This window comes from Lycorma delicatula, chromosome 2, assembly GCF_047948215.1.
Source record: "Lycorma delicatula isolate Av1 chromosome 2, ASM4794821v1, whole genome shotgun sequence".
Taxonomy (NCBI): Eukaryota; Metazoa; Arthropoda; class Insecta; order Hemiptera; family Fulgoridae; genus Lycorma; species Lycorma delicatula.
Genome location: NC_134456.1, coordinates 146,861,478 through 146,877,802, shown reverse-complemented (window position 1 = coordinate 146,877,802; position 16,325 = coordinate 146,861,478). Strand labels below are relative to the sequence as shown.

Here is a 16,325-nt window from a genome sequence, read left to right as displayed (position 1 = left end):
TTATGATTTGGTTATACCAGAAATCAATTCATTTGCAAACATACTACTAGAAAAGTCATCTTCCAAAAAGGGAGGATAAACAATAATATTACTTCATCACTTAATTTTTCTCAATCTGAGTCATTACAATCTACAACTAGAAGACCCCATTGACAAAATAAAACCTATTATTGAGCATTTTATTAAGAATGTGAAATACTGTTATATTACATGGGAAGAAAGTTTTGTATTAATCAATGTCATTATTTGTCAATTGTCATTTCGGCGAGATTGCCTTTATTTTTCAATTTATTTAAAATAAACACCATAAGTATGTCATAAAAATTTACTTGTATTACATACCATTCCATCTGACCAACACGAGTTTACACTAAATTTATGGATCTATAAGTTAATGGTCAGAGCATACTTGACAAAGTTATCAAAGATCCTTTTGCTGATTATTTAAGGTTGGCCTTTCTATCTGCACAGATAATGTTTACAAATTGTTATCATTAAAAAAGATTCTTTTAGAAAACAGTACCCATTCTACCAGCATTCTCATGCTTAACCAAAAGGATAATCCAAATGATGTAATTATAAAGTTGAAGAAAGAAGTCAGAAAGTAATACACCACTGTGGTATATATATTAAATATGCCTGACTTGGATGGTAGCACCAATGTGTGGTGTATGTATGTAATAGTGAGGCAAAAGATACATCATTGTAATTTCCAATGAATTCCAGTACCTGAATGATGACAATAGAAACAGATGAAGAAAAAGAATTAATTTATATTGGCTGGTTTGCTTTAATTTTGTGCTTCAGTAAAAGTATATTGTTAGGTAGTAAAAACATATTATTCAGCAAAAACATTGTATCAGTGGGTTCAGTTTATATCCACATTTGATAATCTGCATTTTTCTTTTTACATTGTTATTGTTAACCCCACTTACTATCTTGGGGTCAGAGTTGACCCCACTGTCAAGATAATATCCGCCTTGGTGTAGTACCTTGGTTAGGGTAATTACTCTATGTATTTACCACTGGTTCAAATAATAAATAAATATAGATGTTTATCACTTCATAATTAGATGTGATCCTTTAATATTTGAATGAATAATACAAGATTATGTATAAGTGTATATGAGTACTTTTAATGATTCCATAAATGAGACATTATTAAAGAATATATATTATATTTTGTAAGTTTGTATGTTGAGTCCATGATAGAAGAAGGCTGGAAGAATAAGACTGAACTTAGTGCAGAGCTGGCTTATGTAGTGTGTACGGAGCTGCTGAATTGTCAGGCGCCAACTGTATCCGATAGGAGCTGTGTAAACTGTCCAGAGCTGAGTGCAGCCAACATAAGCCGAGTATGAGCTGATAGAAAGACCTTTAAATTTTAAAGTCCTTCTTAGATAAAATTTTAATAACATTCACTTAGTAACACCCACCACTACTACTTATAGTGTTATGAAGTAGAGTACCTACCCATAATAGTTATACATTCTGCTATTCCCATTTGAGTTAGTGCTAGTAGATGTGTAGTTTTACGTTATGTTTGCTGTTATAATTTCCTTGATATTGGCTCCTGTAACTAATTCTGACCAATGATAGTTTCTGTTATGTTTTCAAAATTTGTGCTCTGTGTCTATGTTTTTTCTTTTAATTTCTAATTAATGAATGTATGTCAATCTAGGTATGCCTAAAAGTAATGATGCTGTTTTGAGTGACTTATCAGACTTCAAATCATTTCCAGAATGAAAGTAATGATGATATAAGCAATTGTCAAAATGAGGGTAGTGATCAGGAGATCGAATCAGAAAATGAGGAACAAAAGAATGTTGAACAAAATTATTTTTATAGCAATAACTGTTATAAATCCAGCATTTCATATGATGCTCATTACAACTCTTGAAGTGATGAGGTTATTATTTACAAAAGATACGGCAAAACTTATAAAAAATTACACAAATAAAAAATAACCGAGTTAAGTCTTCATTATCAACCAACTTGCACATATGCTGAACATCTTACAGATACAGAGTTTTATGGTTTCACTGGACTGCTTTTTCTCAGTTTCATCAAATCATAAAGGGGTTTATTCATTATTTGCCACAGATGGATTCGATGATGATATTTCTATTAGAGAAAGAAAAAACAGGAGATAAACTTGCAGCTATTGCTACAAAAATTTCTGATATTTCAGAAATTTTTACTAAATAGTATTTAAAATTATGTACTATCAGAGTTTATAACTATGAATAAAATGCTCAATGGGTTTCAATGTTGAGCTTTAGTCATGTTTATTTAAAATTGAAACCAAAAAAATACGGTTTAAAAATATTGTTTTTATGTCATGCAGAGGTTCATTTTTTGATAAATGCATTTATTTATGGTGATTAAAATTCAGAAAAAATGCTAGGCATCTATTTGTTCCCGCAAGATTTGTATCGTCATTGATCAAGTTAATTGAGTGTCAACTTTTGGGTTTACTGCAAAGAAAACTGGTTTATTGTGTTCTAAAAATTACAGATCTGGAGTACTGGTTTATACAATCCATCATGATCTATCTGTCAGTAATGAAAATGGAAAACCAAAGATCATTATTGTTACAACTTCACCAAAAATGGTATTAATATTAATATTCTAGATTAAAAATGGGCTATGACACTGGAAGGCGATGGGCACTCATTTATTATGCATTTTTAGATACGCTTAGTGAACAGCCATATTTTGTACAGCTTTTCTCATAATCAAAAAATGTTGTGATAAAAACCTTTCATTAAAATCATTGGTCGAACTTATTCAAGATCAAATGAAAATTCAACTACAGTGCAAAACACTACCTTGCCCTTTTCGACAATTTATTCTGAACTTGACTGGTACTATTGAAAAAGTACCATTATGACAATGAAAATCAACCAAAACAAAGATGTGCCTTTTGCCCATAACAAGATGACCATAAACCCCAGGAATTTGCTGTGTGTAATCTAAACATCGCAAAAATCATTCAGCAGTTAAAATTGTGTCAGTAATAAATTGTAAATAACACCTCCATCATTTTTTATATTGGCACTCATGAAGTCACCATTCTTTATTTGAAAAATTGCTTTTATATAATTAATTTATTATCTAATTGGTTCTCTGTTCAAAAATTAAAACTTTTTACTTAACAATTTTTTTTATAAACTGTAATTTTTCTTAATAAAATACAAGTATAGTGATTTTAAAAAAAACTGTTTTAACTAGCAATTTTTTTATCTTTTTATTTTATCACAAAATTAAATATTCTTGGTTAACATAATACCAGAAAATACGATAAAAGTATTCATTGAAATAATTTTAATAGGGGTCAAATATGACCCCCAGGATAATAATTGAAGGGAATAAAAAAAGGCTATGGTAGTTAAGAGATAATTTTTAAAATACAAAAATATACTTTTTATAATTGTTTTTATATGAAAATTTACATCATAGTGGAAAATTTAAATAACTGGATCTTGTTAATGAATTTCTAACTACCACAAACAACATTAATGACAGTAGATGGTGTTGCTAGATCATAATGTAATCTAAATTTATATATCACATTCAACTGGCTAAAATGAGGTATATTTCTTAATAAGTAAAATAAACCTTAAGATATTTGGTTAGCTGTTGCAAATATTTAGAACTTCAGGAGCTAATTTGAATTGATTTTTTTTAAACTGAAAGTCACCTTTGTTAACTTATGTCAAAACTCTAGTAAATTATTTTTGGATTAAAAAGAGAAAATAAGGAAGGAAGAAAATTAATTAGGCCTATAACTTAAAATTTTGTAGCTTTCTATGAGTAATTTTGTTTTTTGTATTGCTCTAATAATTGCTATTTTATATTATAAATTTGAATGGACAAAAAAATTAATTTTGATAGAATATTTCAAATGTTTAGATATATAGAACTAGCTCCCCGTTGCAGCTTCGCCCGCGCTCTATGGCTGTTTGCGTTTCCCATAATTTTTGTTGTTGTTTTTTTTTATGTAACTGGAGGCAGATGCAGCTAGTCACACATACAGTAAAGGAGGCAGTGGTTGTCTTGGTTGAGCTGCAGCCCCATATACATTTCCACCCATTAAAAGAATTGAAATTATAGAAAAAGTTAAAATGGTTTCTAAATATTTACCTGAAGGGTATTTGGAAGTCCAAATCTACTGAATATGTCGTTCACTATAATTGGGATTGGGAAAATTTATGATCATTGTTCAAAATCTTTCTTTATCTCCTTTCGATATCGAATTTCAAAAATCTAGAAATTGGTTTATTGACATGAAGATTACACTCACAAAAAATCAGGTTAATTTCTTCATTTGTTATCGAGAAATTAAAAAAATAATCTAAAATTCATTTTAACCCATGGAACTCGGAATTTAAAAAAATATCTAGAAATTAGTTTTTCGATATTTGTAATCAATCATTCAGTTCAAACCTAGCTCACAGAGTGATAGACACTCACAGTTCACAATTCATTACGTCAAGAAACATGGGTAAAAATTTGGTTTTTGGTAAAAATTATCAAGGAGTTTTTTGTTTATCCCGAACAAACAAAACTCTCTTCCTCTTTGTATAACAGTATAGATTATTTTATTTAAAGTAAATTTAATTGTATTATTTTTGAAATATTATTTAGTTCAAACAATGTTCACAGTTTATTAAGTTTATGCTTCAACCGGCAATCTCCACTGCTATATATATTTTATTTTTCAAGGTGAAATATATCGAAAAACTTTCTCAGTTGTGCCAAAAGAAACATGGGTAGTTTCTGATTGATCGGGTAGTTTATTGTTTATTCCGAACAAACAAAAACCCTCTTCCTTTTTATATAAGAAATAGTAAAAGATAACCAGGCCAAAATATATATGTATACAGGCGAAATATATGCATTAACTACAAACGAGGATTCAAATATGGACACATATACGAGATAAAGCTTCCGGTCTATTGAATCAAACAGTTTAAGTTTTCATGTTCTGTCGTAATTTGGTTCGAAATGTTAAATCGAATAAGTATTGTCAGCAAATTAATGCAAAGTATAGACAGGGTTAAACTCGATAATTCATTTACTGAAGAATACTAAAGGGCCTAATGAAATATCACGTTCTGATGATTGTTTTGATCTAATAATTTTTGAAGCAAATGATTGGCCTCTGGAATTGATGGAGAAATCAGTTTCCACACTTCAAATAAACATTACACGAGATAAAAAAATAAGCAGTTCAGTTATGAGTTTGTGATGAGCCATATAATCAATATAGCACTAAACGCGCTGGAATCAAGATTTTCCAAAATCGATCACCATAATAAATAATTTGATCTTCTTTATAATGAATACAATTTAAGAGAGATACCTAAGACTGAGCTTTTAAATCACTGCAAGGAGTTGGAAAATATTTTACCTGATTGAGAAACATCTGATATAAATCCAATAAATCTTGCAGATGAGTTGTCAGTCCTGAGCACATTAATAGAAAAAAAACGTCCCCAAGGGAAATGTTAAAATTCATTGCATCATTAAATTTCAGACTGAATATTAATATTGCCCTTAGTATTCACTAACTTTGCCACTATTCATAGGAAATGATGAAAGAAATTTATTTTAAATGAAAAATTATTTAAAACTGAGAACGACAATGACTTGAGATAGATTTGATGAATTGGCTATGATAGTTATTGAACAGGAGTTATATTTCAAAGAACTTATACGATTTTGCAGAAAAAAGTGAGGAGAAAATTATTTAATATTCAGTTAAGTTAAAAAATATTTTCTTTCATGTTTTAATTATATATATTTAATGACGTTTATTATCTAATGTACTTTCTTAAATGAAAATTTTCAATATCGTATGTGTTGTATTTTGTGATATTATTTTTTATTAAATGTTTTTAATTTTTACAAATACCTAAAAAATTTATATTTCAAAATAATTTGTAAAATGCGGCGAAGAAGCTACATTGTGGCCTGACAATAACAAAACAAAAGAGTTCAGTGATGCTATAAGTGTATCAGGAAAATTTATATCAATAGTCAAAGCATGGATGAATTTATTAATTTAATTAGAACATCTATGGATGGTTATGGCTTAGGTCATGTTAAATAGAGTTCAGGTTATATTATTGAACATTCTGGTTTACAAAAGATTGCAAAGATTTTTAAAAAACATGTTAAAGATGAATAAGTCTTAAAAGAATAATTACTCTTGCCTAGAGTTACTCTTATACTTTAGAATGCTCAATGTAAATAATTTATTAAAACAGCTAAAAATTATTATTTTTATAACAATTATTCAATTAATGTTTTGTTGATCAACAAATTCAAAAAACTTTAGAGGTTCATAAATACATGTAGTAGAAATCAGGTTGGCTGTTTACCTTTGAATACATGGGAAAATTTCTATGATAGTAAAAACCAAAAGTAATAAATGACAATTCTCTTTTACTCTCTAAGGATCTAATTCCTTTAATTGAGTTTGATGAACTATAGTCAGTTGTGAAACATTTTAAATCAGGAAGCATTAATATTTGGGGGTTTATAGAATGAAATGAGTTTTAAAAGTCACTGCCTGCAAATTGGGAGCACTGTGTCCTAAATTTTTCTTTTTTAACTATTTTTTTCAGGATTGCTCCAGTGGCATATGGTTAAAGATGGAACTTATACTATTATACAAGGAGGAACAAATAACACTTTGAATTATAAGGAAAAAGTCTTTCTGTTGCATCTCATTATAGGGTTTTACCAGCATTTTAGCTTCAAGGTGGATAACTTAGCCAGATGAACATAAGGTAACTCCAGATGAGAAGAATTGTCTAGAAGAGGAAAAACTTATATAGTCATATTTTTGTGCAACAGTCGGTGTCAGTTCCCAAACTGGCTGTAGATCTGTTATATTTTTGCAATTTTTATAGATTTTTGTAAATTGACTGAATTCCATGTTAAGTTGTGAGTCTTTAGCGTTAAAGGGAGCATTAATAAGATTAAATATTAATATTTATTTATTTATTATTATTTTTAAAAAAACAGTGATATTTTGGAAAGTCATTGTACTATAACAATTCTCTCATAAAGTTAGATTAAATTATTTAGGGGTGCCTTTTTTATCTTTTGATAAGTTTCTTCAAGCGAGCGTTTTGTCTCCACAACAAGTAAAGATATTGCAGATTTAAGAGAATTCTTTCATCTACTCAGTTGAATTTGTACTCTTCAAAAGTTACATGATTTAGTTTAATTCCTCAAGCAAAGCTACATTTCTTTGTGGATCAGAAATTTAGGCTTTAGCCTATTTAGATAAAATAGAGGTAATTTTGTATAAATTAGTCAAATTCATTTTATTTTGGCCAGGTTGACTTCAAATCATTCTGTGGGAATAGACATGATTAAATCAATATTTACAAGAATCATTAAATTTTGGTTTCAGATTTTAAATCTCAAAATGACTTGATGTAACTTGAATATTATATTCCTTTTAAGCTCAAAAAAATTGTTTGAACAATGTAATCGTAATTAATTCAGTCAGTCACTTTATTAAATAGGTTTTCTTACTTGGTACTTTAATAAAACTGAGAATATTTCATGTATTACATTAATATTTATTTCATAATTGTAAAAATTTTCTTGTCATATGTAGCATATAATAATAATTTTTTGCATTAAGTATATAATCCTACAAATGATTGATTACAAGAATTAATGTAAAAGTTTAATTAAATTAAATTATTTAAAATAATATAATTTACATATTTCTTTTCTTTAAAAAAAAATTAATAACAAAATAGATATAAATGTATACTTAATTAATAGTAAAAACTATATTGAAACAATAAAACCACTAAAAATGATGAAACACTTGTACATGATGAACAATCATTTAAATCACAAAAAATAACAATTTTATAATGGAAATTTTAAAATTCCATTACCAAATTTTAGAAAGGTATTCTTTTATTTTAGGTTTGAAGATTTAAAGTTTATATCTGTTTTGGCAAACTATTTTTCCAACCAGCTCGCAACTTATTGCTCAACATTTCTTTGATGTCATTAAGTTCTGGCCTATCAGCAAGATTAAGATTTTCTCCAGAATCAATAGTATAGTCATATAATTCTACTGCATACACATTTGACCAGTCTGGGGCAAATGATTTAAAGCGAACCCATTCAGTGTATCGATATTGATTAGTTCTGATTGAATAGCCCATTATTTTTATATTTTTCAAGCGAGGCTTATCACTGTTTGGTTTCATGGTCGGGTACAATCCTGGACGTGGATACTGACTGAAGGCACCAGTTTTCCATTTTTTCTTCTATTAAGAGCATAAAATTACATTTTAAAACTTGAACTATTTTATTGTACGAACATTTTTTTAACAAGCCACTAAGACTTTACTGAATTGATGTTTTGCTCAGCAGTAATAGCAGTTTTAATTTTTAGTAGTGTATTATGCTATTGCTTTGAGAAAAGTATGTTGCTCTTATTTACAAAGAAAAATTTGTAAATAGTGCTTACTATTTGCTATTTGTAAATAACAAGTTTACTTCAAAAGTAAAAGTATCTCTTTACTTTTTTTTTGTTTTTTGTTTGTGGGCGAAAACGCCTGGGCGTTATCATCGCCCGGTAGCTATTAGTAAAAGGGTAAAATAACTCCGAAATAATAAACTATACAAGGCGTAAACGCAATACCAATCATATAATAAAAATTGACTAAAACAAGCTAAGAAGGCAAAATAAAACTCAAAACTAATACCATAGACAAAGTTGATAAAATATAAAAGTTAAAATAATAGATTAAAGAAAGTATATAAAACTTACCTAACTCCGATGGGTCATGCAAATTTCCCTCCCCAGACAGTAAAATTAAATACATAGAACCAAAAATCAAATTGAAAATATAGGTTAAAATTATTAAAAAAACTGTCCTTACAGAAAAACATATATGAGCATATTAAATCCTTTGCAGTAACCCGGTGCTATGCAAAAAGAGAAACACCCGTACCAAAATCCCGCTATCGTCGCACAAGATATCACGGATGTTTCCGTGTATATTAAACTGACGACTCAACGCCGGCATAACATATGCAGTCCACGAGAATGTGGTGCACAGTCATGTGGCAGTTGCATCGTGAGCACAGGGGTGGGTCTTCTCCTGACATTAGGTATTCGTGTGTGAACCTCGTATGTCCCAACCGTAACCGGCAGAGGACCACTTCCTCACGACGAGAGTTTCTGCAAGAGGAGCCCCATGGCAATACTAAATCCTTAATCCGTCGGAGTTTATTATCGACGATAGCCGTCCAGTCACTTTGCCACCTTACTCGCAGTGATTGTTTTATATGATTGGTAAAATCAAAGGTACTAACTCGGGTGGTGAAAGGAGGCTGAATACACGCTTCCGTGGCAGCAGAATCTGCTCTTTCGTTACCTAGAATTCCAATGTGGCTAGGGATCCAGGAAAAACCTACCTCCCTGTTGCGTTTATTTAACTCAGCGATTTTATCATAAATGTCAATGACGACAGGATGTTTGGAATAAAGGTTTTCCAATGCCTGGAGAGCACTGTACGAGTCACTGCAAATAAAAATGCTCCTATATTTAGGGTCAACGATACTTAGAGCCCTATCCACAGCGAGTAGTTCCGCGGTGAACACACTCGTAACACCGGGTAGGCCAAACATACAGAGCTGTTCATTGATAACAAAAGCACAACCAACGTTACCGCCATGCTTCGACCCATCAGTATATATCACCACGCCTGGGTTCGACTTGGCGAGGAGAAACTGAAACATCTGCCGGAAAACACACCTATTGTTTTCCGGCAGATAAGCGTACATTGTAAGATCAAACGTAAAATTTACATGGTTTATTCTCAACGGGGGGTTCGAGCACGGGCATGATGGAAAGAACGAGGGAGAGTCAACACTCATACGCTGCAGCAGACGTCGTGTACGACACCCACAGGCACAGTACAACGTGGACAGTCCTCATACTCCCTCAAATTATAATTCTTAAGAACTGGGTCAAAAGCTGGGTAATACGGCTGTCCGCTGAGACGGGCAAAATAAGACAACAAAAGCTGGTCTCGTCTACCCCAAAGGGATGGCTCGCCACGATCTATAAGTAAGCTTGCGATAGGGCTCGATCTAAACGCACCTGTGGCAAGCCGAAGAAAGGCATGATGCACACCGTCCAGCATTTTAAGTACGGTTTGACGAGCTGAAGAATAGGCGACACAACCATAATCCAAACGGGAACGAACAAGGTAGTATTAAAAACGTAACATACATGACCGATCGGCTCCCCTGTTGGTGTTACTAAGGACCCGCATCATATCTAAAAATTTGAAACATTTTTTCCTCAATTCCTTTACATGTTTAATCCAGGTAAGACGGCTATCAAAAAGTAAACCCAGAAATCTGACGTAAGTAGAGACAGCAATAAGCTCTCTGTTCAGAAAAACCCGCGGATTAGAAGGGTTCCGTAGCCGAGAAAAGACTACACATTTCATCTTGTCGGGTGAAAATGTGAAACCAGTAGTTCCTGACCAAGGCGAAATATAGTGTTCTGGAGCAGTCGCTCCGCAGTGGGTGTAGAGCGGCTCGCAACGTAAATAACAAAATCATCAACGAAAAGAGAACAAGAGACAGGAGCCCGCACACAATTGGCAATGCTGTTTATGGCCACAGAAAACAAGGTAGCACTTAATACACTACCTTGAGGTACCCCATTTTCCGAGACGACACTGTTCTGAAAGTGAATCGTCTACACGAACACGAAACATCAGGTGATTCAAGAATACCCGGATAAAAGCAAGCATATTGCCAGTGATCCTCCACCTCCTAAGGGTGTTAAGAATGCCACGTCGCCAGGCATTTATATCGAAGAAGATAGGAACAAGGTGTTGGCGGTTCAGGAAGGCGTTTTGTATACATTCTCCATTTGTACTCTCCATTGTACCACTGTATACATTTTTTTGTATACAGTCTCCATTGATACCAAATGGTCAATGGAAGATCTCGCCTGTCGGAAACCACACTGTAACGAAGAAAGAAAGCCATGTTTCTCCAAGTACCATGCAAGCCTGCGGTTCACCATCCTCTCCATTATTTTACACAATACGCTTGTTAAAGAAATAGGGCGGTAGCTTAAGGGGTCGGTTTTCTCTTTACCAGGCTTTAGTACTGGTATAATAAATACTTCTGACCAGCCGGGCAGAAAGACTTGTCCGGAGAATAAACCATTGTAAATACTAAAAGATGTTGTAGTGCTGAGCTAGGAAGGTGCGAAAGCATACAAAGGCGAACGTTGTCTGGTCCAGGGGAAGTGTCATGTGAGTTCTTAAGTGCGTGCAACAATTCTTTAGGTAAGAATGGAGCATTCAACTCACCAATATTTAACGCCAAGTTTTCCATTTGTGCTTTGTACCTCTGAAACGCGTTACTATATGATGAAGTGAGAGACACCAAGCAAATAGATTTCGCTAAAACATTTGCTACAGCCGAAGATGATGTAAGGAGTTCTCCCTCATCGATGAGACCGAGAATAGATTGCCCTGGCGACCTGAAAATTGCATGGATTTTTTTCTACACAAAAATAATATCATCAGCTTTTTTGAAGAAAATGTTTGATGGGCCTTTAAGGATTTTCAAGGAGAACTGATGTGCACCACTGCATTGATTGAGCTTTTGTTTCCATGTTAAACAATTTAACCCATGTCTCATTGTCTGCAAGGAATTCATCTTTGTCATTATGATAATGGTGAAGGAAGGCTAGTGCTGACCCTATCCTCTTTTTTTTGTGTGTTCATCACAAAGAAACTTAGGGATCCAACAAGCACAAAATTTGTGGAAACCTAACCTACTCATTACGATTTCATAAAACAAGTTCAGATAATTTTGTTATTGTGAATCAACGATTTGCTCAAATTTTCACATAGACACTTGCAACAAATTCATCTGTGACAATTGAGGTTGAGGGACCACTTATTGCATTGTAGTGAATGTTTGTTCGACCTACCCGAAACATAGCACCATTGTCTTACTGCACTGTCACTCATGATATTCCCTCCATATACTGCATAAAGTTCATGATGAATTTCAGCAGCTGATAAATTTTTTGCGTGAAGAAAATGAATAATGGCACGCACTTTAGTGGGCAGGAATTTTTATGACAGCAGCTATTTCAGACAAGAGTTTTACAGGAACAAACAAGCAAGCGATATTTCCAATAACCCTACTAGAACCGCACTGAATTAGGTTATTCAACTGTGCAAAGATAGAAATCGCTACCTCCACTCCTTTGTGCAATACCGAAGATTGGAAGTTAATTTATTAATAGTCCTCCTAATTCTTATTATTATCCATATATTTATAATTACTATATAAACTTTTCAATCCAAAAATTGGAAGAACTCAGAACAAGACAGTCTGTGGTTGCGGCCAGAGGTGAGAAGCAATGATGATAATAATAATGTCTACTAAACTCTAATAAATAAATTTTTAGAGGTTAATATTTATGTTCTATTTCAAGCACTTAACAGTAATCTGCTTTTATTTTTAATTTTATTCACTGCTTTCTTAGGTGCTGTATTTATAGTATAATATATGACATTTTCAATATCAGTTGCATATTTGATCAACGAATAAAGGTTTATTATTTGTTCAGTATAAAATTTATATACTTTTATTAGTATGCTTTTAAGAGTATATATAAAAAGTACATTCATTTGGTAAATAATTTATATAGGATAGATGTTTATCTAACAGGCTGTCACCAAATGAAAAAAAAAGAAAGTTTTTCTTGAGATAAAAATTCAATTTTTTACACTACCGTAGAGGTTGATGGTATCTTATTACTTACAACATTCTCATAATCACCTAACAAAATTTGGCGTTTTCCTCAGGTAAATTAAAAAATGCATTTTATTTCTCATTTTTGGCTGTAAAGAGATGATTGCAAATGTGCTATTAAGAATTGATGGAGGGCACTACGCAAATTCACTAATAGACCAACAACTGAACATCTAAATTTGTACCGCAGGGCCAGAGCGGTATGCCGTCGGGTCTTCTTGAACGCTAAGAGAAATTCATGGACAAAATATGTGAACACCATCTCACGTACTACTTCCACGTTTTTTCTACATCAGATTTTTTTCTGATGTGCATGGTGCACATCAGTTCTCCTTGAAAATCCTTAAAGGCCCATCAAACATTTTCTTCAAAAAAGCTGATGATATTATTTTTGGAACCATGAAGGTGTGATCTTGATTGATTTTATGGAAACAGGCACAACAATTAATGCTGAAACTTACTACGAGACGTTGAAGAATTTGAGAAGGGCTATACAAATCAAACGCAATGTGGCATGCTGATTTCAGGCATAGATTTTGTTCATGATAACGCTCATTTACATACTGTAGTATGCACTCAATGCTAAATCAACAGTTTCAAATGGGTGTTGTTAACCATCTTCCATACAGCCCTGATTTGGTTCCCAATGATTATCATCTTTAACCAAAAATGAAGAAATAGTTAACAATGTAGCATTTTGAAAATGACAAACAGTTGAGGAGCAGTGTAACTACCTGTCTTAATTCTCAGGCAGTAGAGTTTTATGATGAGGGTATCAAAACTTGTTTACAGATATGACAAGTGCCTTAATTTGGTGCAATTATGTAGAAAAGTAGCTAAAAGATGTATATAATAAACTGTTTTTTAATCACGAATTGAATTTTTTTGAATAGTCTCCTTATTTTTCATCCAAGTTCCATTTAGTAGGTTAGGTAGATTTATTTTCTACTTTCTTTAGTACATTGTCATCTTTTTGACCTTTTTTGTTGCTACTTCTGTACTTAGGTATCTCTGTCTGGAGCCTGGCAATATACTGTGATTTTTGCAACTAGGAATAGCCTTCTGGTTTTTTTCTCCTACAGTAAGGCTAAAAGCATCAATGTTTCTTGGGGTTTGACCTGTTCATCCGTAAACCTTTTGTTGGATAGTTTCACCTTTCCCCGTTGATCTATAACATATTCCCATTAGGTAGGTCATGAGGTCAAACCTATTTTTGATCCTCTGACAGGTCAGGGAAGCAACACATTTTTTTTTTGCTGGCCTTTGGCCAAAGCTTAAGTTTTCGATTTTAAAATTTTTGTTTTTTCCCTAGATACTATGGCTACTGATGTCACATAAAGATTTTATATCTGACTTCCACTCTGTGGTTATCTTCTAATTCTAGATTACTTCTTAGGTTAGATTTTTGATTTTAACATGATGGCTCCAACAAGTTTTAAGAATCCAAAATGTGATAAGGGCTTTTACTGAAAGTAAAATTGGCTGCCTTGCGTAACCTATGAAGTGTTTCATGTATATTGCATTGATTTCAGGAGTGAAGAGCTTGAGTATTTCTTCATTGAAGGTGGTGAGAAAGTACATATGTGTGGATTGTAAAAAAAGCCCAGAAATGATGGAACCCCTGAATCAGGAAATAAGATGAATAGAACTATTATTAAAGAGATTCAGTAGTTGATCTATTTTAAATAAGTGTAATTGCAATGACATTTTATCAATGCTTGTTATCTTAAAAGTTAGTTTGAAAGATAAAGTGGTTGCGCTGATGGAAAGTAAATCAACCCAAAATGGTAAAGGAGAGACTGGGCCTATGATAGATAGACAATAATGGATGAGATGGGAAACTGGAGGCTAAGAGGAAAGAAAGAATTGAGTTACCATAGATATTAATGAGGTAAAGACTGATATATCTGGTAGGCAAAATTCATTCCAGTCATCCTTGGGGTAGGTAAATATTGAATTGATTTTTTTAAAGATAGTTTTGTTTCTAATATCCCTAAGGTTTCCAAATGTCCTACTGTACTTGCTTCCACATTAGTTAGGTCACTCCACTTTCCTATTTAGAGTAGGTACTCTTTTGTGGAGGTTGGGGTAGCTGTAAGAGGTGATATAGAGGCCATAAAAAAAACCTGCTACAGCATAAAGCTTGTTAGTCTAGAGAAAACAAGTGCAGTTACATAAAATATACCTGATTGCTAAGCTTATTTAAAAAAAAGATAAGTTAATATGAAGTCTTCCAAATCTAGTATATAAAAAATAAACTATATAATATAAACTTCAATAAAATATTAAATATTAGTACTTGATGAGGTACAATTTACATATATAATTTTTGTCTAAATGGCTTTAAATTATTTTTAAAATCCTTTACTTACTTTTCCTTAAGCTCAGTGTTTAAAACCACTGTAAAATCTGTCAGAAGCTTATTAAAGAAAATAATATCATTATTGTATCAGAATTTTTTTAATGTATTTAACCATAACATGAAAGGCAAATAAAGAGCAGGCCTCTCTCTAATGAATTATTAATTTACTTCTTCCCTGAAGATGATTGATACTTATATTACTTTTTATATTTTTAAATTTATGAAAAATGTACAGATTTACTCTTAAACATTAATAATAATGTTCAGCATTACAAATTATAGATTGATGGTTTGGCTCAATACTGCTACCATTACTACTTTTTAGATAACAATAAATTTGTCTTGCTTCTGTGATATTGGTGATATACATAGTTGGGTGATGGAGCTTATGCTTCAATAAATAAACAAAAACAGTTGAGAAAATGAAATATTAAAAATTCAACCAGTATTTCTTTACCAATAAAAATAAATACTCATTATATGTTACGATTATGTTATAAGAAAATTCTTTATAAAAGTGAACAAGTGGACTGAGTACATTCTTTGACATTTACTTGATTTAGATCATATGCATCACATTCCTTACTTGTATAATGATCATTTGTAAAAATATATTTAATTTTTTTAAAGTTTTATTGATTTAAATACATTAACATTTGCATTTGTATCACATCCATATCACATTAATAATTATGATATTCTAAGTGATTTTACAGATCATAGCATTTATGAGTAAATGAAGAGGATGATATAATATAGATAAATTAGTTCACTTGCAACAAAAGGATCATAATACAGTTAACAAAATGAATACAAAAACATCATTGGACAGATATTTGTGTGAATGCAGCAACAAACAATATAACACTAATGTTAATCTCAGTTAATTGATTGATAATATTTGAAGTTTGATATTAAACTAATAAGTATGCTGCTAGTTTTAATGAATATATGTTGAAGTTAACAGGAATTCTGATTGGCTGTATAAAAAAAAATGAGGTGCTTGGTAAGAGATGAGTAGGACTGCTACATATTTTATACTAGTAGACTTGAGGATTTTTAAAAAGTTGTCTAATTATGAAATTTTAATAAATAGAATAATTTAAAA

At 31.8% G+C, this 16,325-nt stretch overlaps 1 protein-coding gene across 2 annotated transcripts in view; it reads right to left on the bottom strand.

Annotated features, from left to right (window-relative positions):
• Positions 1-1,193: 1,193 nt before the first annotated feature.
• Ids (iduronate 2-sulfatase) overlaps positions 1,194-16,325 on the bottom strand; it is a 35,908-nt gene continuing 20,776 nt past the window's right edge. Inside the window, exon 7 of one of the 2 annotated variants that reach the window (XM_075356420.1) lies at positions 1,194-2,124. In XM_075356420.1, coding sequence (XP_075212535.1) covers positions 2,032-2,124 — 93 coding nt within the window. In that variant the 3' untranslated portion in view covers positions 1,194-2,031. Of the gene's footprint in view, positions 2,125-7,712; positions 8,316-16,325 lie in introns of those variants that run through there. The other variant, XM_075356419.1, reaches the window with a different exon arrangement.